This window comes from Saccopteryx bilineata, chromosome X (assembly GCF_036850765.1).
Source record: "Saccopteryx bilineata isolate mSacBil1 chromosome X, mSacBil1_pri_phased_curated, whole genome shotgun sequence".
In the NCBI taxonomy this organism is placed as follows: domain Eukaryota; kingdom Metazoa; phylum Chordata; class Mammalia; order Chiroptera; family Emballonuridae; genus Saccopteryx; species Saccopteryx bilineata.
The window spans coordinates 115,289,358-115,308,764 of NC_089502.1; the positions used below are offsets into that span (position 1 = coordinate 115,289,358).

General features: G+C 35.6%; 1 protein-coding gene across 1 annotated transcript in view; it reads right to left on the minus strand.

The window, feature by feature from the left end:
• The window catches only part of CFAP47 (cilia and flagella associated protein 47), a 374,219-nt gene that overhangs the window by 134,978 nt on the left and 219,834 nt on the right, over nucleotides 1–19,407 (minus strand). Inside the window, exons 38-42 of the mRNA XM_066250539.1 lie at nucleotides 16,800–16,950; nucleotides 14,598–14,686; nucleotides 12,905–12,991; nucleotides 5,118–5,182; nucleotides 3,667–3,812 (exon numbers count right to left, since the gene is read on the minus strand). Of these exons, the coding sequence (XP_066106636.1) occupies nucleotides 3,667–3,812; nucleotides 5,118–5,182; nucleotides 12,905–12,991; nucleotides 14,598–14,686; nucleotides 16,800–16,950 (538 nt within the window). The remainder of the gene's footprint in view (nucleotides 1–3,666; nucleotides 3,813–5,117; nucleotides 5,183–12,904; nucleotides 12,992–14,597; nucleotides 14,687–16,799; nucleotides 16,951–19,407) is intronic.

Sequence of the window (19,407 nt, forward strand, 5' to 3'; positions counted from 1 at the left end):
TCCATTCAATTCTGTTTAAATCCATATATTACAGAGAATATATTATCATTTCTCAAAAAAATTACTTTATTTGTTCACTTTCAATATATTCTTTTTATTAAAAAATGTAACATAATGGAAAATAATGTATGTTTTGCCTGTGTCAGAAAATTATTCAGGAACTGTAATCTGTAGTATTATCTAATTAGTTCCCTTTACATTCCTTGAAATAAAATCAGACCAGGCAAGAAATGCAAATGCAACAAAGAACTCTTTTAAAGTACAGAAGCCCCTTACCTTCCAACTCTGGAGGCTGTGACAAGAAATGGCATTATCTGACACCTAGCAGGCACTTGTCAGTGTGTGCTATTCCAACAGTCACCTATTACATTTCCTTTCTGCTCTTAATTGGCATTTATCAGTTGGCATGTTTACTTAGATTTATATTATTATATTTTCCTGGAAGATGCCACAGCCCAGGGTTGATGCGAAGAAACCCTCACAAAAGATATTTTGTTCTTCCTGTGTATCTAGTTAAAGGAAGTCTTTAAATAAAACTGTTACATGCAACTTTACAAGACCAGCTGTCAATGACCCAGAAAGGAGGAACACAAAAACTGCACTGGAAGGGAAGTTTTTATTCCACCTCTTCTACTAATTAGCTGGGTAACCTTGGGCAGGTCATGGATGCCCTCCAGATACAAATAAACTCCATCTTAAAAAATAAAATTCTAAAGCATTTCTAGACAGAAAATCAACATGTTGCATAGGTGTTAAATTTTATGTTTTTGTTTGTTTGTTGTTCTTTATCTTGGGGCTAGATCTTCCCAGTTTTTTGTAATTTATATATTTGAATTGGTTGAACATTATATTATTTTGATGGATAAAAAGACCCATGAGAGCTAAGCTAAAATTCTAAAATGTTAAATTCTGTACACTAGAGAGGGATCATTAATCAATCATTGTAGATGATTATTTGACTCTGCCATAATTATAATATGAAACTGACTATGAAGAATAATCACTGTTCTTTTAAAATACTATTTTTCATAGAAAGATTGAGCTAGGAGACTCAGTAAGGGTAAGAAGTATAAAAAGATTCGTATGCCTTCACTAAAAAAGTTTAGCCTTCTTAACACGATTCTAACGCAATCTTAATTGCATGCCTGAATGATAATTCTGCAGATATATTGAGACTAAATTGTTGTAGACCATGAATCAACAAGAAGGCCTTGCAGGGTCCTGCACCTGAGAGTGGGCACCCATGTCCTGTAAACTTTCTATGTGACTTGGCAAGGCTGAAACTCTCCCTGGTACCTGGGGCCCTGGTGTCAGACTGGACGAATTTGCATAAGTTGTTCAGAGATGGTGATTCCCACCCCAGCTTCAAGTCAGCAGTATCTGGGTATTACTTCCGATTTTTTCTGACCAAGTTTTGAAAACCGAGAAGGACAATGAAGAACTGAAAGGTAAACCTACCAGGGGAAAGAAGGACTCTGCTTTGGGTCAATAAAAAGGCTCATAGGTTGCTGGGAGAGGGATGGTTAGGTCACTGCAAGTGGTTTCTACTGGAAGTCACTCTTAACCCAGGCCCTGTGTCAAGGATGCCTGCTTGATGTCACTGCCTCTTGTACATGATGAGCCTAGCAATGCCAAGTGGTTTCCTATTTGAGGACCTAAGACTACATGGAGCAGATATTCACATGGACTCCACAGTGAACACAGAGTCCCAAGGTTGTGTCAAGACATTGCTTTGTGATTTGTAGTGTTTGTCTGCCTTGTATAGAGACCTGTCAACCACTCCTCCCAGCAGACACAACATCTCAGGGAGTAGGTAGGTCATGATTTCATCTGCCCCTTCCACGAAGAACAGATATGTCTTTGGATTTTTGACATCTGACAGCATGGGTTTTTTAGGGCTTCTGTAGGTTTTCTCTTAAGGTAAAAAATTCTATGAACAGTGATGGGAAGTTTAACAAAACTATTTTTACTTTCAAAAAGCCGTTACAGAATGCATTTCATTTTTTTATTTGAAAGTTTGAATGAAACAGCCAAAGTGAAACAAATGGCTTTTCCTTGATAGCAGTGTTAGCAGAAATGGTTCTGTTTTACACATGGAAAGCTATCAAATTAAGGCCTAATTACTTTACAGTTTTCAACAGGTGGCTCTCAATGGCAGAGCAGTTATCACACATTTAATAAGAACAGGCCCTAACTAGGTGGACTTGAATATTTGATTATTTATTTAAGCGTGTAATTGCATTTTTCAATATAATTAGCAATAAAATTAAATGTGTAAATTAATAGATGTGTTTTCCTCACATAAGTTATTGTAATTCAATGCAATCCTTTACATTAAGGGCATTATTTCTCAATTGATAACAATATAATTTTGTGATTATTTTTCCTAATAATTTTCTCTGACAAGGACAAATTATATGTAATCAAAAGTCATGTTTTCATAAATTGACATGCCAAGTATATTTCTACTTTAATTAATTTAGATAAAATTTATGGAAGCAAATATTAATTTTCTAATAGTTTAATTTAAAGAATACAATTAACTTCCTTACTATGCTATTAAGAATCAGCCCTAGCATTTTTCTACAGGTATTTTATAAATTGATATAAAAGAGATTGTGAAGCATTTGACTAAACTACTACTTTTCACAAATTTTTATATCGAGGAATTCAGTTAAATCCTGAACTCCTTTAAAGGGAATAAAAAACAATATTTAGCATTACTATCAAACAGTACTATTTTTCCTAAATAGTAATTTTAAGTGTAAAATTAGACTATATTTTATATATTTCACAAACTATATTATTTTTACATGTAAATGATCCCATAGACATCAGGTACATAAAATATCTCTTTCTAGTTACCACTATTTCATTGCATTGACATTCAAAACAGTGCATAACTGATACATTATTAATATATTTGGGCCTATATCCTGAGGGTTATAAATTTCCTCCTCAGTTTAACACATGGCAGTGTCTTTCTAGAAAGGGATAATGGCATAAAACTTTTTCTCTAGAGATAATCTCTCTCTCTCTCCCACCCTCTCCATACCCTATACCCCCTCTCCATCTCAGTCTTTCACTTTCTGTCTCCCTCTTTCCCTTCCTTCTTCTCCTCTCTTGATACTTCTCCTTTTCGGGCTTTAAGGAAGCAAGGTGCATGGATCCTTGAGCCACTAGGAAATTAATTCTGCCAACAACTTCTGAGAAGTTGGAAGCGGCTTACTCAAATGGACCTCTGTGGAGAACTCAGCACCGGCCAACCCCTATTGAAAACTTGACAGGCTGCAGGCAGGGGACCCACTTAGGTCATGCCTGGACATTAGATCTATTGAAAATGTGCTATAACACACATGCGTTGTTTTAAGTCTCTCAGTATTCGATAATTTGTTATGCAATGGTAGATTCATACAGATAGGGCTGCAGCAAGGTTAGGCATGCCTCCACTCTGATTCCATGGAACTTTCTTATGAGGCCATTAAAAAATGTTTGCACAACTAGTGTAACTGCTTATTCTTGAGGATAAGATCTTTGTTTGGCTACTAGAAGGCTGAAATTGTTATCTAATTTCTAGAGTCTTTAGTTGCCATCAAGTTACCCATACTAGTTATCCCAGTAAAGTGCCAGGCCGGATAAAAGCCCCAACCACGGATTTGTTCTCACATTTTTGTTACTGAGGATGATGATGCAGTAGCGTGTCTCCATGTCAAATGGAACGAAGCAGAGCTCCAAATACATAGGCTTTCTCACTTGCATGTGAAGAACTGGTGTGGAGCAGAAGTACTCTCTGATGAAACTGGATCTAATTGCTGCAAAACATACAGCAGTTTGTTTACATGTCATTGCATAAGTGCTGTTGAAATAAAGCAGCTGTTTCAATTAGGGATTAAAGTTTTGGAATAAATAACAAAATGTTCAAAGCATTAGCACACAAATTTAGAAGATGACATATACATTTGTTAATAAAAGTACCAGTGATCCTAGTACAATCTTGATATAATAAAAATGCAAAAATTTTGATACATTGTTAAAGATGCCTTAATAAATAATTTCTTTACAAAGGGAACTTCACTAGTGTTAAAATTAGCTTGATATATACACATAAACAGCAAAACTGTCATCAAAGAATCTTTAAAGTTCTGGGGGACTATGTAATGGTTAACAATACAGGGATAACAAACAAGTGGAACTGTTGGCTTTAAAACATGTCCACACATTCTTCAACATCGTCTTAAATGTGGTGATATGGTAGATCAGTGTTAGTGTTTTGATCCCAATGAACAGTATACTAGAATGTAGCAATAGTCAAGAAGAATGACTCCTGGTACCAGATCAGAAAAGGTAATACAACTTCTTTATTATCTCCTTTTCTTGGTTCACCTGCTTTTAGAATCAAGTTATCTTGTGAAGAAGCCTAGGCCACACGGAGAAGCCACATATAAGTGTCCAGGCAAAGAGCCTCACCTGAGGTCCCAGAGGAAAGGCATTAATCATCATGCTGCCAGCTTATTAATATCTAGCTACCTATGCTAATAAGCAGACATGTGAGTCAAGAAGCCTTTGGGATGGCTCAAAACCCAGCCTCGACCTGGCTGCAACTGCAAGAGTCACCTAGCTGAGGCCAGTCACCCTGGAAGTGTGAGAGATACTAACCCTATTACATTTTTATTGTTTAATGCCACTACATTTGGGGTGGTTTATTTGTAGCTACAGATAACCAGAACAGTCCTATATCCATTTTCCTGTCCAGCATTGTACCCATATTTTCTAAATCTTCAGTTCTTTCATAACACAAAGTAATCTGTGTTCTTATCATTTTAAATATGGTGATACTTGTCACCTAAATAGGCTAAAGCAGTTCAGAATAAGCCAAAAGAAATGTCAAGGTCATGTATCTAAATATATTCATTGTACAGGTGCGAAAATTAAGACCCATCAGTGAAAGGAAAGATGTGAGCAGAGTCATAAGAAGGCTGAGGACCAACACTTCAGCCTTCCATTCAGTCTGCAATCCCTATGCCTTGACAGTCTGTCTATAGTTTCACTTCATGGAATGCTCTGTACATAAAAAGTATACATGGAAACACATACAAGTTTTTATTTGAGGTACTCACAGGTTCTCAGAATTCTTGGTGCCTGAAAGGCGTCCTTATCATATTCAAGGTTACTCCTACCATCCCTGTCATAAGTGAATAGAAAAACAACATCAACAACACAGAAAAAAAAGTCATCAACAATTTTCTTTTTTTTTTTTTTTTTTAGTAAGAGGAGGGGAGGCAGAGAGACAGACTCCTGCATGCGCCCTGACCGGAATCCACCCAGCAAGCCCACTAGGGGGTGATACTCTGCCCATCTGAAGCCAGTGCTCTGGTTGTTCAGCAACTGAGCCATTTTTTTTTAGCAACTGAGGCAGAGGCCACAGGAGCCATCTTCAGTGCCAGAGGCCATCTCGCTTGAAGCTATCGAGCCATAGTGGCAAGAGGGGAAGGGGGGGAAGGGGAGTGGGAGGGGTGGAGAAGCAGATGGGCGCTTCTCCTGTGTGCCCTGATCGGGAATCCAACCCGGAACATCCACAAACGGGGACAATGCTCTGCCACTGAGCCAACTAGCCAGAGCTCTCTATCTTAATTTAGTGTTACAGATCCCTAAAACTATGGCTACCCTATAATATGATGTGCAAAGACCACAGATTTCTTTCAGTATCATTTTTATGTTTATATTGTTTAGAAATTTTAAAAATAAGAAAAATGCAAAATGAACACTAAATCATCCACATTTCCACTGATATTTTTTTAAATTTGGTAAAAACAATTCCCTTTTATTTTAAAATACTGTAGAGAAGTAAAAATTTGATGATAATAATAATAATAAAAACCCAAATCTCGAGACTCAAGAATAAGTGATCTCAACTGAGGACTAGATAGGTACTCTCTCCAAAAGTGGTTCTAGAACTTGATGTCTTGAAAACTTCTCTTCTCTCAGATTATTGTTTCTATGTTTGCTTCTCCCAGTCAAGTTAGAAGAAGACTTGGATAGCTGTTTAATCTCTGCTTGCATTTCTGAAAATTAATGAACAGATCCCAGCCGAGGCAACGGCCTCCCTTGAAAGGTTCCTTTCTTCCAGAACCCATCAATTTCCCTCAAATTTCTTTTCTCCTAGTTTCATGATTATGTCACTCAAAAAGCAATCAGTTAGTATTTGGACACTCAGATACTGTTTGCCTGATTTTTTTTTTTTTTCTGAGAATAAAAAAAAATTTTTTTTTCTCACCTTGTCATCTGCCTTTGCCTAAATTTTATACTGTGCTGTAAAAATATATTGACTATTTCTAAGTAAAGTTCTAACCATATCCATGCCATTTCTCCAAATGCTGTCTTTTCTTTATACCACATTCTTAATAAAGGTTATTTGTCACATCTTACAATTATTCTGTGATTTACTTCTACTTTACAGACATTCTGAGTAGCAAATTAGGATCTTTTTAAAAAAGTAAATAACATTTCATATTTTATGTAATTTGAGCATTTGATAGATACTTTAAGGCTATCGTAGATATAATAGATGAATATCTCAGCATTTATGAGGGAGACTATACAGAGAGTAAAAAAAATGAAACAAAAAAAATGCTTATTTCTCAGTGTAGAGCTCCACTGTCATCTCTTTGATAATGAATCCCTGGGCAGAATGCCTGATTAAAACCCTCAAATAATCTCCCAACCTCATTCTGTTCAATACTTGCAGTCTCCAGCCTTTTAATGATTTTTATTCATAGTGAATAAAAAAGCAGAGCAATTTGAGCTTCATCGCCTTTTTCTTTCATTTACTTATTTTCTTAGAGAACAGCTAATGAAAGTGCCTTGTGAATAAATAAAAGAGGTGCCTCGTCCTTAAAGGAGATTCTCAAACCCAGAAAAATTGAATTATCCATACTATTTATGGCAAGGACAGATAGAAAAAAATGCAGATCTAGGAAGTTTATCGGCTTGCTCATAAAGCTAATTATCATGATTAACACAGATATATCAGAAAATAATTTAGTAAAATAATTGGGCTCAGGAAAATTCTGTTCTACTTAATCAGTGTTTTTGAGTTGAGAAATTCAGTGATAAAATCAACCTGTTTAAAAACTAGTATCTTGCATATTTCAAAGACAGAACAAAAAACAACCCATTTACTTTTTTGTTCCTCCCTGCACCTCGGTCCATGCTATCATGTTTCCAGATTCTCACAGATTATTGTAGAAGCCATGGCAGGCAGAGAAAACGTGTTTAAACTCTTGGTCTTAAGGAATAAATAGCAGCAACAACAACAACAACAAAAGGCCCAAATTATACAAAATTCTCTAGATTAAGCAGTTGAATATGTTCTAGCAATTTAGTAGTCAGACAAACTCAGGGAGTGGAACATATTAATGAGGTGTGAATAAATGACATTCCTGCCTGTCCTGGCAGTGGTGCAGTGGATAGAGCGTCAGCTGGGGACACTGTGGACCCAGGTTTGAAACCCCGAAGTCGTGGGTTTGAGCATGGGGTCGCCGGCTTGAGTGTTATGGTATCACGGACATGACCCCATGATCACTGGTTTGAGCTCAAAGGTTAATGGCTTTAAGCCCAGGGTCACTGGCTTGAGCTAGGAGTCACTGGATCATCTGGAGCCCCCTGGTCAAGACACATATGAGAAAGCAATGATCAACTAAAGTGTCGCAACTATCAGTTGATACTTCTCATCTCTCTCCCTTAACTGTCTGTCCCTGTTGGTCGGCCCCACACACTAAGAAAAGAAAAGAAAAAGAAAAAAATGACAAATTATCCAGTAGAAGTCAAATTTTTATGCATCATGGGAAAAATATAAAAAGACTTGTTTTTAGATTCATTCCATCCTCCATGTGACCAGGTGGACTATAGTCAAAATGTGATGTTTTCTGCATTTAGTTCTACTTTGGCCCCTGACCAGTTGAGAAGTCTCTGAAGCAAGAAGTGCTAACCTGGGGTACAAAGACAGAGTGGCTTTGTGGATTTAAATTTGTATTTGATAAAGGAGAACACCAGAGTAAACTGTATGCAAGGAAAAACAGTGCTTCATATCTCATTATTCTCGTTAAAAGTATTTTCTTCTGTGAATATCTCTCTAATATCTAGATAGTGCTATTCCTTGCCAATTAGTGTACAGAACATTTTTTAAAATAACACGTATTACTGAATGTGTTCTTCTCCAAACGATTGCCTCCATTTCTGGAGATTTATTTTTCTTCTCTACTTGATGTTTGGCTCCTTGAGGACCAGACCTGTGACTTATTTATCTCTATATTTATCCAGTACTAAGAACAGTGTTTGTGATGCCACTTTGTAAAAATTTACTGAATGATAAATAATTCAATATTGTAGGAGAAAGATAGCAAGTCATATAACTGTAGGAAATTATTTACAAAGTGCTCAGGTAATCAGCTATTCAATTCTAAAGGGTGGCTAAAATCACTCCCTTCTCCTGATCCTTTCTGATAATCCTTTGAATTTAATTAGCATAAAAACATCTTAACAACTCTTGCTTATGCTCATGGATCATCATCCCACAGTAAAATGTGTGATAAATATAGAATTTTATCATCCATGCAGTGTTTTGTATGTATCTATTAGCTTAAAAAGAGTACATAGTTTATAGAGTAATTTTTATTTTTTAATAAACTCTATCTTTTTTATGCCAACTTAAAGATAATGTCAGCTCTTTACTGCTTAGTTTAGAAGACAAAATTTATTATCTGGGGAGATGCTGACTGAAGTGACTCTGAGGAGGATTATTAGCTAGTATAAACTATATTGTGCTGTAGTAACAACCCCTTATCTCAGTGGATTAACACAATAGTTCATTTCCTGCTCACACTACACGTCCATTCTAGGCAGAGTGGTTGTACTCAGAGATCCTTGGTGAAGAAGGCTCCATTTCTATATGTGCTCCTCCAATAATTGTGGCAGGTGAAGGGAAAAAGAATAATTGCTCACTGGGTCTTAACACTACCACTACCACTTGGAAAAGACATGCATTCATGCCATTGTCCACACATTAACTTCAGCGTCAATGGGGAAGTATAATATTACCATATGCTTAAAAGGAGGAAAACAGGGATATCTGTAAAAAGGTCTAAAAATACAGTTTAAGGAGATTTTAAAAACCTTTTCTTGTTCTATTATGTTACCTTCCTGATTAAATCTAGAAGGCAGAGCAAAATTTTACTGAGGCAATGTAGTGATTATTATAGGGTCAATTACATACGAAAGTTAATCAAAGAGGTAATACACCACACTTCCATTCTGATAATTTAAAATCCATGCTTTTTTTTTTTTCTTAGAGATAGAGAGAGAAAGACAGAAACAGACAGGGAGGGAGAGAAGCACCGACTCATAATTGTGGCACCTTAGTTGTTCATTGATTGCTTTCTCAGAGAAGCCTTGACCAGGGGGTTACTGTAGAGCAAGTGACCCCTTTCTGAAGCCAGCGGCCTTGGGTTTCAAGACAATGACCTTTGGGCTCAAGCCAGCCACCATGTGGTCATGTCTATGTTCCCATGCTCAAGCTGGCGATCTCGGGGTTTCGAACCTGGGTCCTCAGTATCCCAGGCCAATATTTTATCCACCTGCCACCCTGGGTCAAGCTAATATGCATATTCTTAAATTTTATTTGTTTGGAAATCTATGCAAGAAAAACATTAAGAAGAACTTTAAGAAAAACAGTATGTAATATATTACTAAGTATATATTATTTAATTAAGACATTTAATGATCAAAAGGCCTCATTATGCCAATGAAGCTAGATTGATAAAATAGTAGATAACTTCATACTGTCTGGAGATAAAATGAGTCTTTTCTTTGCCCCCTCATGGTGGAAATTGTTAGTTACCAATGCCAATAACCATTGGCCCTTTCCTCCTCACTGACTAAACCCTCATTTAATTTTGATATCTATGTCTCTTATCCTTGTGCTGCTTCTTTTCTGTTGCCTATAAAGTGGATTTAATCGTTGGAGTTCTGAACATTTCAGAAAATGAATAGATGTGCCTGCTCCATGAACTGGAGACTGCAGGTGCTATACTGCAAGCAGTCAGGACCCTGGAAGAAGGAGCTACATTAACTGCTTCTAATAAATCCCTTCAGTTATCAGAAAAAAATACAGACTTTTTAGTGAACTTGAGACTGCTCTATCTCAATTCAACATATGGGCTTGGGGCTCAGCATTCAGCCCATGCTAATGCTAAAGTGACCCAAGAACCAGCCCTTCTCCTTTAGAAACTGTGTGGCTTTTGCCTCTGTAAGTTCCAACCTTGCCTTTGATGGGGGAGACAGTCTGCACAGAGTTGCACAGGAATAAGTCCTCAATCCTTTAATGGCTCTGAGTTATTCTTTGAGAGTTAATCTTCAGAAGCCTGACTACTCTATGTTGGATCATGTTCTCCCTGAGGCAACACTCAATATCACTGCATCTTTGTTTCTTTACACACAGGCTTGAGAGAAGAACTAAGAAGGTACAGGATTATAAATACAAATAGAAGAGATTATATGAGAAAGAACGATCAATAATGTTTGTGACCACAGTAGACACATTTCTTAAGTTGTACTTCATCTTAAACTGGCAATTATTTTGAAGGAATACTTCAATATTTCTTTTCTTTTCCTTCCAAAATTAAATGAGGAATGCTTTCATACTTGTTCATCCCACTTTGCTTTTGATTTGAGAAATGTCTTTGCCTGCAACTTGAAAGTGGGTGATTTCAATAATTTCAGATTTTAGGGTACAATCAAAACCACTCCATAATATAATGTGAAGGAAAATCATGTTAAAACTTGAGATACATAATTCCTGTACTGTATTCTAAATTGTGAAAGTAGATTTAATTTTGATGTTCATTGAATGGATTCAACTATGAGTTGCTTTGGTCACAGAGATCTACAGCAATGCTTTGAGATCTAATTTATAGTTTAATATGTAACAGTATAAATTATTTGCAATTAATGTGAAGAAATTATTTCAAGGAAATTCAGAAGAAAACTATGATCACCAACCATCTTCTTAAGAAAGAAGGAACTGAAAAGATTAAAATCTAGGAGAAATGTTTACTGAAGTTTTTAAAAATAATACTAGCATTTCATACTACAAAGAACCTAACATAAAATGCCTACAATATTCTATTCTAATGATACCTATAAATATGTTATCACATAGCTCAATATATTAATTCATATTTTATAATCCACAACAAAATATGAAAGAAGACTCTGAAGGCCTTAAGCATGAAATCAGCATTCAACAAAACAAATGCAATGAGATAAAAATTAAATTTCCTTTAAAAGAAAAACCCAAAACAATAAAAAATATTTTATAATAAACTCAATTCTTATCATCTAAAACTATTGGCTTAAATACAATTCTCTTTTGAAAAATAATCTGTATTCATTTTAATCTAAGCAAGATCTGTAAAATCATTTTAATGGATTCTGATTACTTTAATATTGGAAATTTCTATGCTATCAACGTGGCCAAATATTTGCCTCCTAAAATGTTTATGCATCTAAAAGAATGACGATGCGCTCAAGAATTACACAGACACAAAGGAACATGCACTTCATTAATAGGCATTGCATTATTATTTTTTGGCCCAACTTTCATTAATCTTGTCAAAATTGTTTTTAATTCTACTTGACTTTAAATAGTTATTTTATACAGTTGACCCTTGAACAACATGAAGGTTAAGGTATCAACGCTTGTGCAATTGAAAATACACATGTAATTTTGACTCCCCCAAAACTTAACTACTAATAGCCTGTTGACCAGAAAAAGTCTTGCCAAAAACATAAATAATTGAATAAAACATCTTTTTTGTGTTCTATATATTATATACTGTATTCTTACAATAAGGTAAGCTAGAAGAAAGAAAATGTAATTAAGAAAACTGTAAGAAAGAGAAAACACATTTATAGTATTTTTTAAAAATCTGTATATAATAATTGCACAGACACCATACAAATCTGGTTGTTAAGGGGCCAATTGTAATTTAACAGATGAGAAATATAAAGAAATCTAGCTTTAAAAAATTCTTCCTCTTTATTCAGAATCCAAGGTTTCTTTCTAAACTAAATACAGACCTCATCATATAGATGGAATAAGCTTAAATACAGGCAATCCTCATTACTCACGAATTCTACTATTTGCAAATTTACCTCCTTGCTAAAATTGATTAGTGACCCCAAAATCAATACTCATGGTGCTATAAAGGTTGTTTGTATACATGTGCAGAAAGGCAAAAAGTTCCAGTCACTGGTCACACAAGTTCCCAGCGGAGGTTAAACAAGGTGACACAAGGCCTTTTTGTTTCAGTTCTCATACATAGATGAGTTGAGGATGGAGACCACAGGGCAGTACAGAAGTGCAAGCAGCTCGAGCTCTGGGTCCAGGCAGACAGGGTTAGGCTTCCTTGTCTGGCATCTGTTATTGGCACAGCCACAGGCAATTCATTTTACACTCTGAACCTCATTTTCTTTGTGTAAAGAAGTTAGAAACTATCAGGACAGTTTCTGATTATACAATTTACGATTATAATCTATGTGATTATATATATATTTCTCCTAGGAGTAATGATTCAGTATTCACTAATTGAATGCTTGCAGCAATTTTATAGATCATAACTGCCATGATTAATAAGAATCCACTGTTTTTAATCACATGCATATTTATTCAATTTTCATGCATATAAACCTGTACAACATACGAGATTAAGAATATAAATTATATATGTAATATAAATTAAATATTTCCAATAAATTAAAACTATTATAGAATTTTACAATAAGTTTACTTAAACTTCTCAGAATATTTCCTCAGATAATTATTAGCATAAAATATATGGATATTTACCTCTGGTTCCTGCAGTCAATGAATTGTCCAGATGTAGTTAATTGGGATGTTGTGGAGATCATTGTTGAGGATTCCACCAAAATAACACTGAAATAAATAAGAGAATTATTTTGGGTTCTACTATAAGAAAATTCAGATGACCACAAAACATTCTTCTTTTAAAATGTTTTCTTCATTCATAACATATAATTAGAATCAGAATAAATTACCATTTAAAAACTCCATGAGTTCTCATTCTACAACTCAAAACACATATGTCAGAAAGAATGGAAAAATCTGGAAATGAAATACGTAAAAATATATACATATTCTTTTATATTGAAAGGCAATACTAAATACTCCTAACAAGGAACTTTAGAATATAAATGACTACCCAAATTATATTCCAAAAACAAAGAGGAAATCATACATTGGCCTTAATGCATTGTTACAACTGTATACATTTAATAATTTCTAGTCCTATTTCAAGAAAGTAGTAATGTTTCTTTTGGGAGTAGGACATGAAGAGACACTGAGGTTGGAGCTCTTCAGCATGGTTACAGGGTTACTGTTTAACCTGTCTTGTGGCTCCCTGAAAAAAACCAATGTACTCAGTACTGTCTATATTTAACCTAAATCATGTGATCTGAGGTAAGCCATAAAGTTACAAAATATTATGATTTTTTTGAGAAACATACAACTATTAATATCCTGGAATTTGAGTTTTCTTTCAGCTTTTACCACAAGAACACAAGGCCAAATATGTTTGCTTCTCATTTCTTCTGAGGAAATGCAGTAGGTCATTTGGTTCATTTAGGGACATATTTTCATACTGGATTAATATGAAATTTACTGACATTTTTTTTTGTTCTTTACATGATGATATTATAGTACGTAAATAAAATTATACTAACAAAATTCTCTCTCAGTGAACTCAGGACCATAAATTCACCAATTAATGATAAAAAAAATAAATTTTGTTTTGTCAACAATAAATGATATTATTATAAGAAACTTCCAAAAGCCTAGACATATGATGATTTAAAAAACTAAAAATTATCAAACATTAATAAGCATATATACAACTTACGATCTCAATACAAGTATTGTTGCAATTTCTAAAGCTGGTGGAAAGAGAGTTCATAATTTAAGCAGTACGTAAGATATCATTGTCCAATCTTCTCCCTAAACATGTAAATTTCTAGCAAGATATTTTTCTACTGTGATCTTAAATAATAAGCATTTTACTGTATTTTTATCTTAAATCTATGTTGTTGCTACTGTTGTTAAATCTCAAGATGCATAAATGCATATTTAATAAGCAGTTTTCATCAATAATGATGCCTTATGTAAAAAATAAATTTCTTGAATCAAAAGTTCACTTTTGTAAACTGAGAGATGAAATAGCATTAGAAATAAAATGTTTGTTAATTATAAATTATTTAAAGTTAAATAAATAGTAAATCTCAACAAACAGAGTTTATAAACAAAATTCAAAAATTTGATATGATCAGTTTTTGCTTTGTATAGGTAATAGCATTTTAAGGGGAACTGATTTGCCTTCATTAGTCATTCCATTTCATATAATGCTTATAAATTTATAGCAAAGTAAATATCAAAAAATTTCTCCTCAAAACAGTTCATGCTGAAAATAGTTATATTTCCTTTAAGATTTGATATGGCTAATTGAATTTATACCCAAACAATAACTTACTTGAAGTCACCATCACTAAGAAAGGGATTCTGAACATTCACACTGATCATCTGCCATTTATAACATGGGGATCTGCAATTTATAATACTCTAAAGTAAAAAAATAAATCATACAAAATGGTAAGAACAAAAAATAGTAAACTGAATTATAAAATATAAGCTTAAAGCATCTAAAAACTTACTCTTTTAAATATTACAATATCAATTATATAGTTCACCTTTTCCCAGAATCACTATACCATTGAAATCTAAATAAAAAAAATAAAAATATATTTTACCTTATTACTGATCCATAATGTAGTACTAACAACTGAACTGTCAGAGTAATGTCTCCCAAATTGATTTCTTTAAAAATGTGTTATTAATAACTGAGCATTTCACATTTGCAAATTATTTAATTGTATATATACCTAATACCATGACATAAGGAAGAGGCAGTTTTGTGTGTGTGTGTGTGTGTGTGTGTGCGTGCGCACCCAAGTGTGTGAGTGCATGAATATCTATCTGTGTCTGGGTATGTGTGAGTGAGGCATGTCTGTATTTTCAATGAGGTGGCTGCATTGGCATTTTTGTACTAATTAAAGCACAAACATAAAATTTAAAATTAAAATTACTCAATGGATTTCCATAGAGGAGAATATTCTAGAAAGTCTACCTTTATAGACTGTGTTCTTACCTTCTTTTATTTCTCTATTATTACCCAATCTACTTCCTGGTGACTAAGGCCATGAATAGTCAGATGAAGAAGTGAACAGAGACCACATGAGCTTCAAGTGTCAGTTTTGCTGTCCCAGAGCCATGCTAACAATAGGCAAAAAACATGCATGTCTCTTAGAAACATGGCAAAGCCATGTTTGGTCTCAGAGAATTTGTGTGAAAGAATTGGGAAGTGTAAGAGGTCATTATTCAGGAGGAAAATCAGAAGATCATAATACCCATTTCAATGACAATGAAATGCCTCTGGGTGTCATTATGTAAGATGCCAGTCTGTCCATGTGAATATCTTAATGTTCTCCTTACAGAACTATTACTAGAGCCATTATGTTTATTTACTTCCTACTCATGCTGCTGCACACCTGGAATTCTTTAAAATCCATATGGAAATATGACAAGATAACAAATTTATTTCTTCTTTATTATATGTCTATGGTAGAAAATAATATTTAGCCAAAATAGTGACTACAAAAAGTCAATTATAGAAACGTTACAATCATTTTATAGGAGTTTTTAAAATCCTTTTCCTTTATGCTTTGAGATATACACAGAACTATGGAATATCATCACTACTCATTAAATGCCAGTCTTAGTATTATCTTTTTAATGAATTTGATTCACAGAACACTCAAGATAAATTGATGAATGTTCCAATTGGAGAAGAGAAGCATATATCTTTGCTGTGTAAACCACCAACCCTTAATTCAAACAAAAACAGACACAGGCTCAGGGACTGCTTTAACTTAAATCACAAGTCTCCATGGCAGAGGGCATGTAAGTTGCTACATGTATTGTGAATGACCCCTTCGTGAAAAGCACTAATGTACAGTAATCCTAAAAAGCTGACCTTAAAAGCTCACTCAATTTAAGTCCTTTAAAATTCTATTATGAAAGTAGAGACTTATTTCCACAGAAAGAGTATCAGAATAAGAATATCAGAGACAGAGCCCTGGCCGGTTGGCTCAGCGGTAGAGCGTCGGCCTGGCGTGCGGGGGACCCGGGTTCGATTCCCGGCCAGGGCACACAAGAGAGGCGCCCATTTGCTTCTCCACCCCCCTCCTTCCTCTCTGTGTCTCTCTTCCCCTCCCACAGCCAAGGCTCCATTGGAGCAAAGATGGCCCGGGCGCTGGGGATGGCTCCTTGGCCTCTGCCCCAGGCGCTAGAGTGGCTCTGGTCGAGGCAGAGCGACGCCCCGGAGGGGCAGAGCATCGCCCCCTGGTGGGCAGAGCTTCACCCCTGGTGGGCGTGCTGGTTGGATCCCGGTTGGGCGCATGTGGGAGTCTGTCTGACTGTCTCTCCCCGTTTCCAGCTTCAGAAAAAAAAAAATCAGAGACAGAGAGGCCAAAATTTGTGCAAATGTAGGAACACACACACAAGATCTCAAAGAACAAGTTTCCAGAAGATACAACTAGGAAGAACAGCTATGATTGGGATATGCCATGGTCTGAAAAGAGCAGCAAAGACATATAAATAAGTAAAATTTACTTACAATGGGATTAAATTTGCTGACTTCACCCTTAAGAGGAAACATCATTGTACTTCCTCCAATTGCATTTCTATGTTTTGAAATTAATAGCAGTGAAGCTTCAGTAGGATGGAGGAAGCGACTGGTGAAATTCACAGCAACGCTGATTTCTTCTCTAATAAGAGGGAAAAGTTTATTGAGAAAAGGTAACAACCATCAAATTCAATGTGGACCATGTGCCCAATGCCTACACTGTTGGGAGACCTCAGGAAGCCTACAATCTAGTTATTGTCATCAGTTAAAACATCTAGATTCATCTTATATTCTTTTTTGAGAAATGTCTATTCAGGTCCTCTGCTAATGTTTTTTTTCAGGGAGAGAGAGGGGACAAGGACAGACAGAAAGGGAGAAAAATGAGAAGCATCAGCTCTTACTTGTGGCACCTTAGTTGTTCATTGATTGCTTTCTCAGCTTTCTCATACCTGCTTTGAAGTATGTCTGTGTGGGGGCTCCAGCTGAGCAGCGACCCCTTGCTCAAGCAAGTGACCTTGGGCTCAAGCCAGTGACCACAGAGTCATGTCTATGATCCCACTCTCAAGCAGGCAACCCTGTGCTCAAGCTGGAGAGCCCACACTCAAGCCAATGAACCCACGCTCAAGTCGGTGACCTTGAGGCTTTGAACCTGGGAGCTGAGCATCCCAGGAAGACACTCCATCCGCTGTGCCACCGCCTGGTCAGGCTAATTAGATGATTTGATTTTTAGTGCTAAATTGTACGAGTTCTTTATATATTTTGATATAAATGCTTTATCACCAGAGATGTGAAAAGATAACTCAACATCACTAAGTAACAGGGAAATGAAAATGAAAATCACAATGAGATAACAACTCACATCTGTCAGAATGTCTATCAACAATAAATCAACAAATAACACGTGCTAGCGAGGATGGAGAGAAAGGCAACCCTTGTGCACTATTGGTGGGATTGCAAATCAGTGCACTCATTATGGAAAAGAGTATTGAAGTTCCTCAAAAAATTGACAAGAGAACTACTACCATATGACACAGCAATTCCACTTCTGGGTATATACCGAAGAAATCCAAAACATGAGAAGATATATGCCCCCAATGTTCATTGTCGCATTATTAGCAAAAGCCAAGAAACAGAAGTAATCTAAGTGCTAAGTGCCCAATCGATACACGAATGAATATATATAACGGAATAGAGCCATAAAAAATAAAATTGTACCAATTAAGACAATATGGATGGCTCTAGAGGGTATTATGCTAAGTGAAATAAGTCAGTCAGAGAAAAACAAATACCATATGGCTTCATTTATATGTGGAATCTGAAAAACAAAATAAACAAACCAAACAGAAACAAACTCATCGATACAGAGAACAAACTGATGGTCATCAGATAGTTGGGAGATTGGGGGACTGGGTGAAAAAGATGAAAGAGATTATGTACAAATTGCCAGTTGTAAACAGTCACAGGGATACATAGGGAATATAGTCAATAATATGGTATGGTGAAAGATGGGTGCCACTTATCAGAGTGATCACTTTGTAAGTTATATAAATGTCTAATCAATAGGCTGTACACCTCATATTAACATAAGAAAATATGTCACCTGAAGTTGGATAATTAATTAAAAAAGAAATCTTGATCCAGTCTGTAAAATCTAAAGTTAATTTCCAAATGTATATATAATCTACCAAATATTGGATTTTCTAACAGCTAGCCAAAGAAAATTATATTTTTGTGTGAATTTCATAGGATATTCTAAGCTACTGTTTAGGCAAACTTTTAGTCATGTCACTGGTCTTTAGTCACATGAAAGAAAAAAAACTGAGAAAGACTAAGAATTCAAAAAATTGATAAAACTGTGGTTGAAAATAAAATTCAAATCTCAAATGAAATGAATGGTATATAAGTAACATGAATTTTATTTCAAGATATACATAATTAAAAGGAATAAAAAAATATCCATCTGCCTTCATGTTCAACTTTCTAATCTAAAACATAGTAAAAAGATAGAGTCTATGGTCTTGGGGATGGATAAAATGGCTATTCAGCTGCCATCTCTAGAACAGTGCAGGCCGAAAGAGGAAGGACTGGCTTACTTAGTAACCCACCCCAAATCCCTGGCTGCTGATAAGGGGACAGCTGAGTCAGAGTGCAAACAGATTTTGAGGAGCTGTGATGCCACTCCAATCCACAAACAGAGAAAACTGTCCCGCACAGCAGATGCAGCAATGTCAGCTGCTTTTGCCCCAGGCCCTTTTGATTATTCTATACAACCCCTGCCCTATCTCTCCTTTGGGGTTAACACCCTTTGTTGGTCTCAGCCCGCTTGCACCCAGACACTTTTAAAATAAATTTTCCTCTTTGAACACACTAGCCTCCTGTTTTTGGTTCAGCCCGAGGTTTTTGCCTTTTACTTGGAGATTTCACTTGCCAGTTTGTAGGGGCATGACTGAGCCACGACATCCTGGTGACCCTGCATGCTAACACATAGGCCACAAATGCAAGGCTTACCAGTCACCGATCTTAAGTATTGGCAGGAAGTTCTATGATCTTCCCATAACGTAAGAGCATGGAGGCTCATGAAGTGCTGCTACAAGAAGAT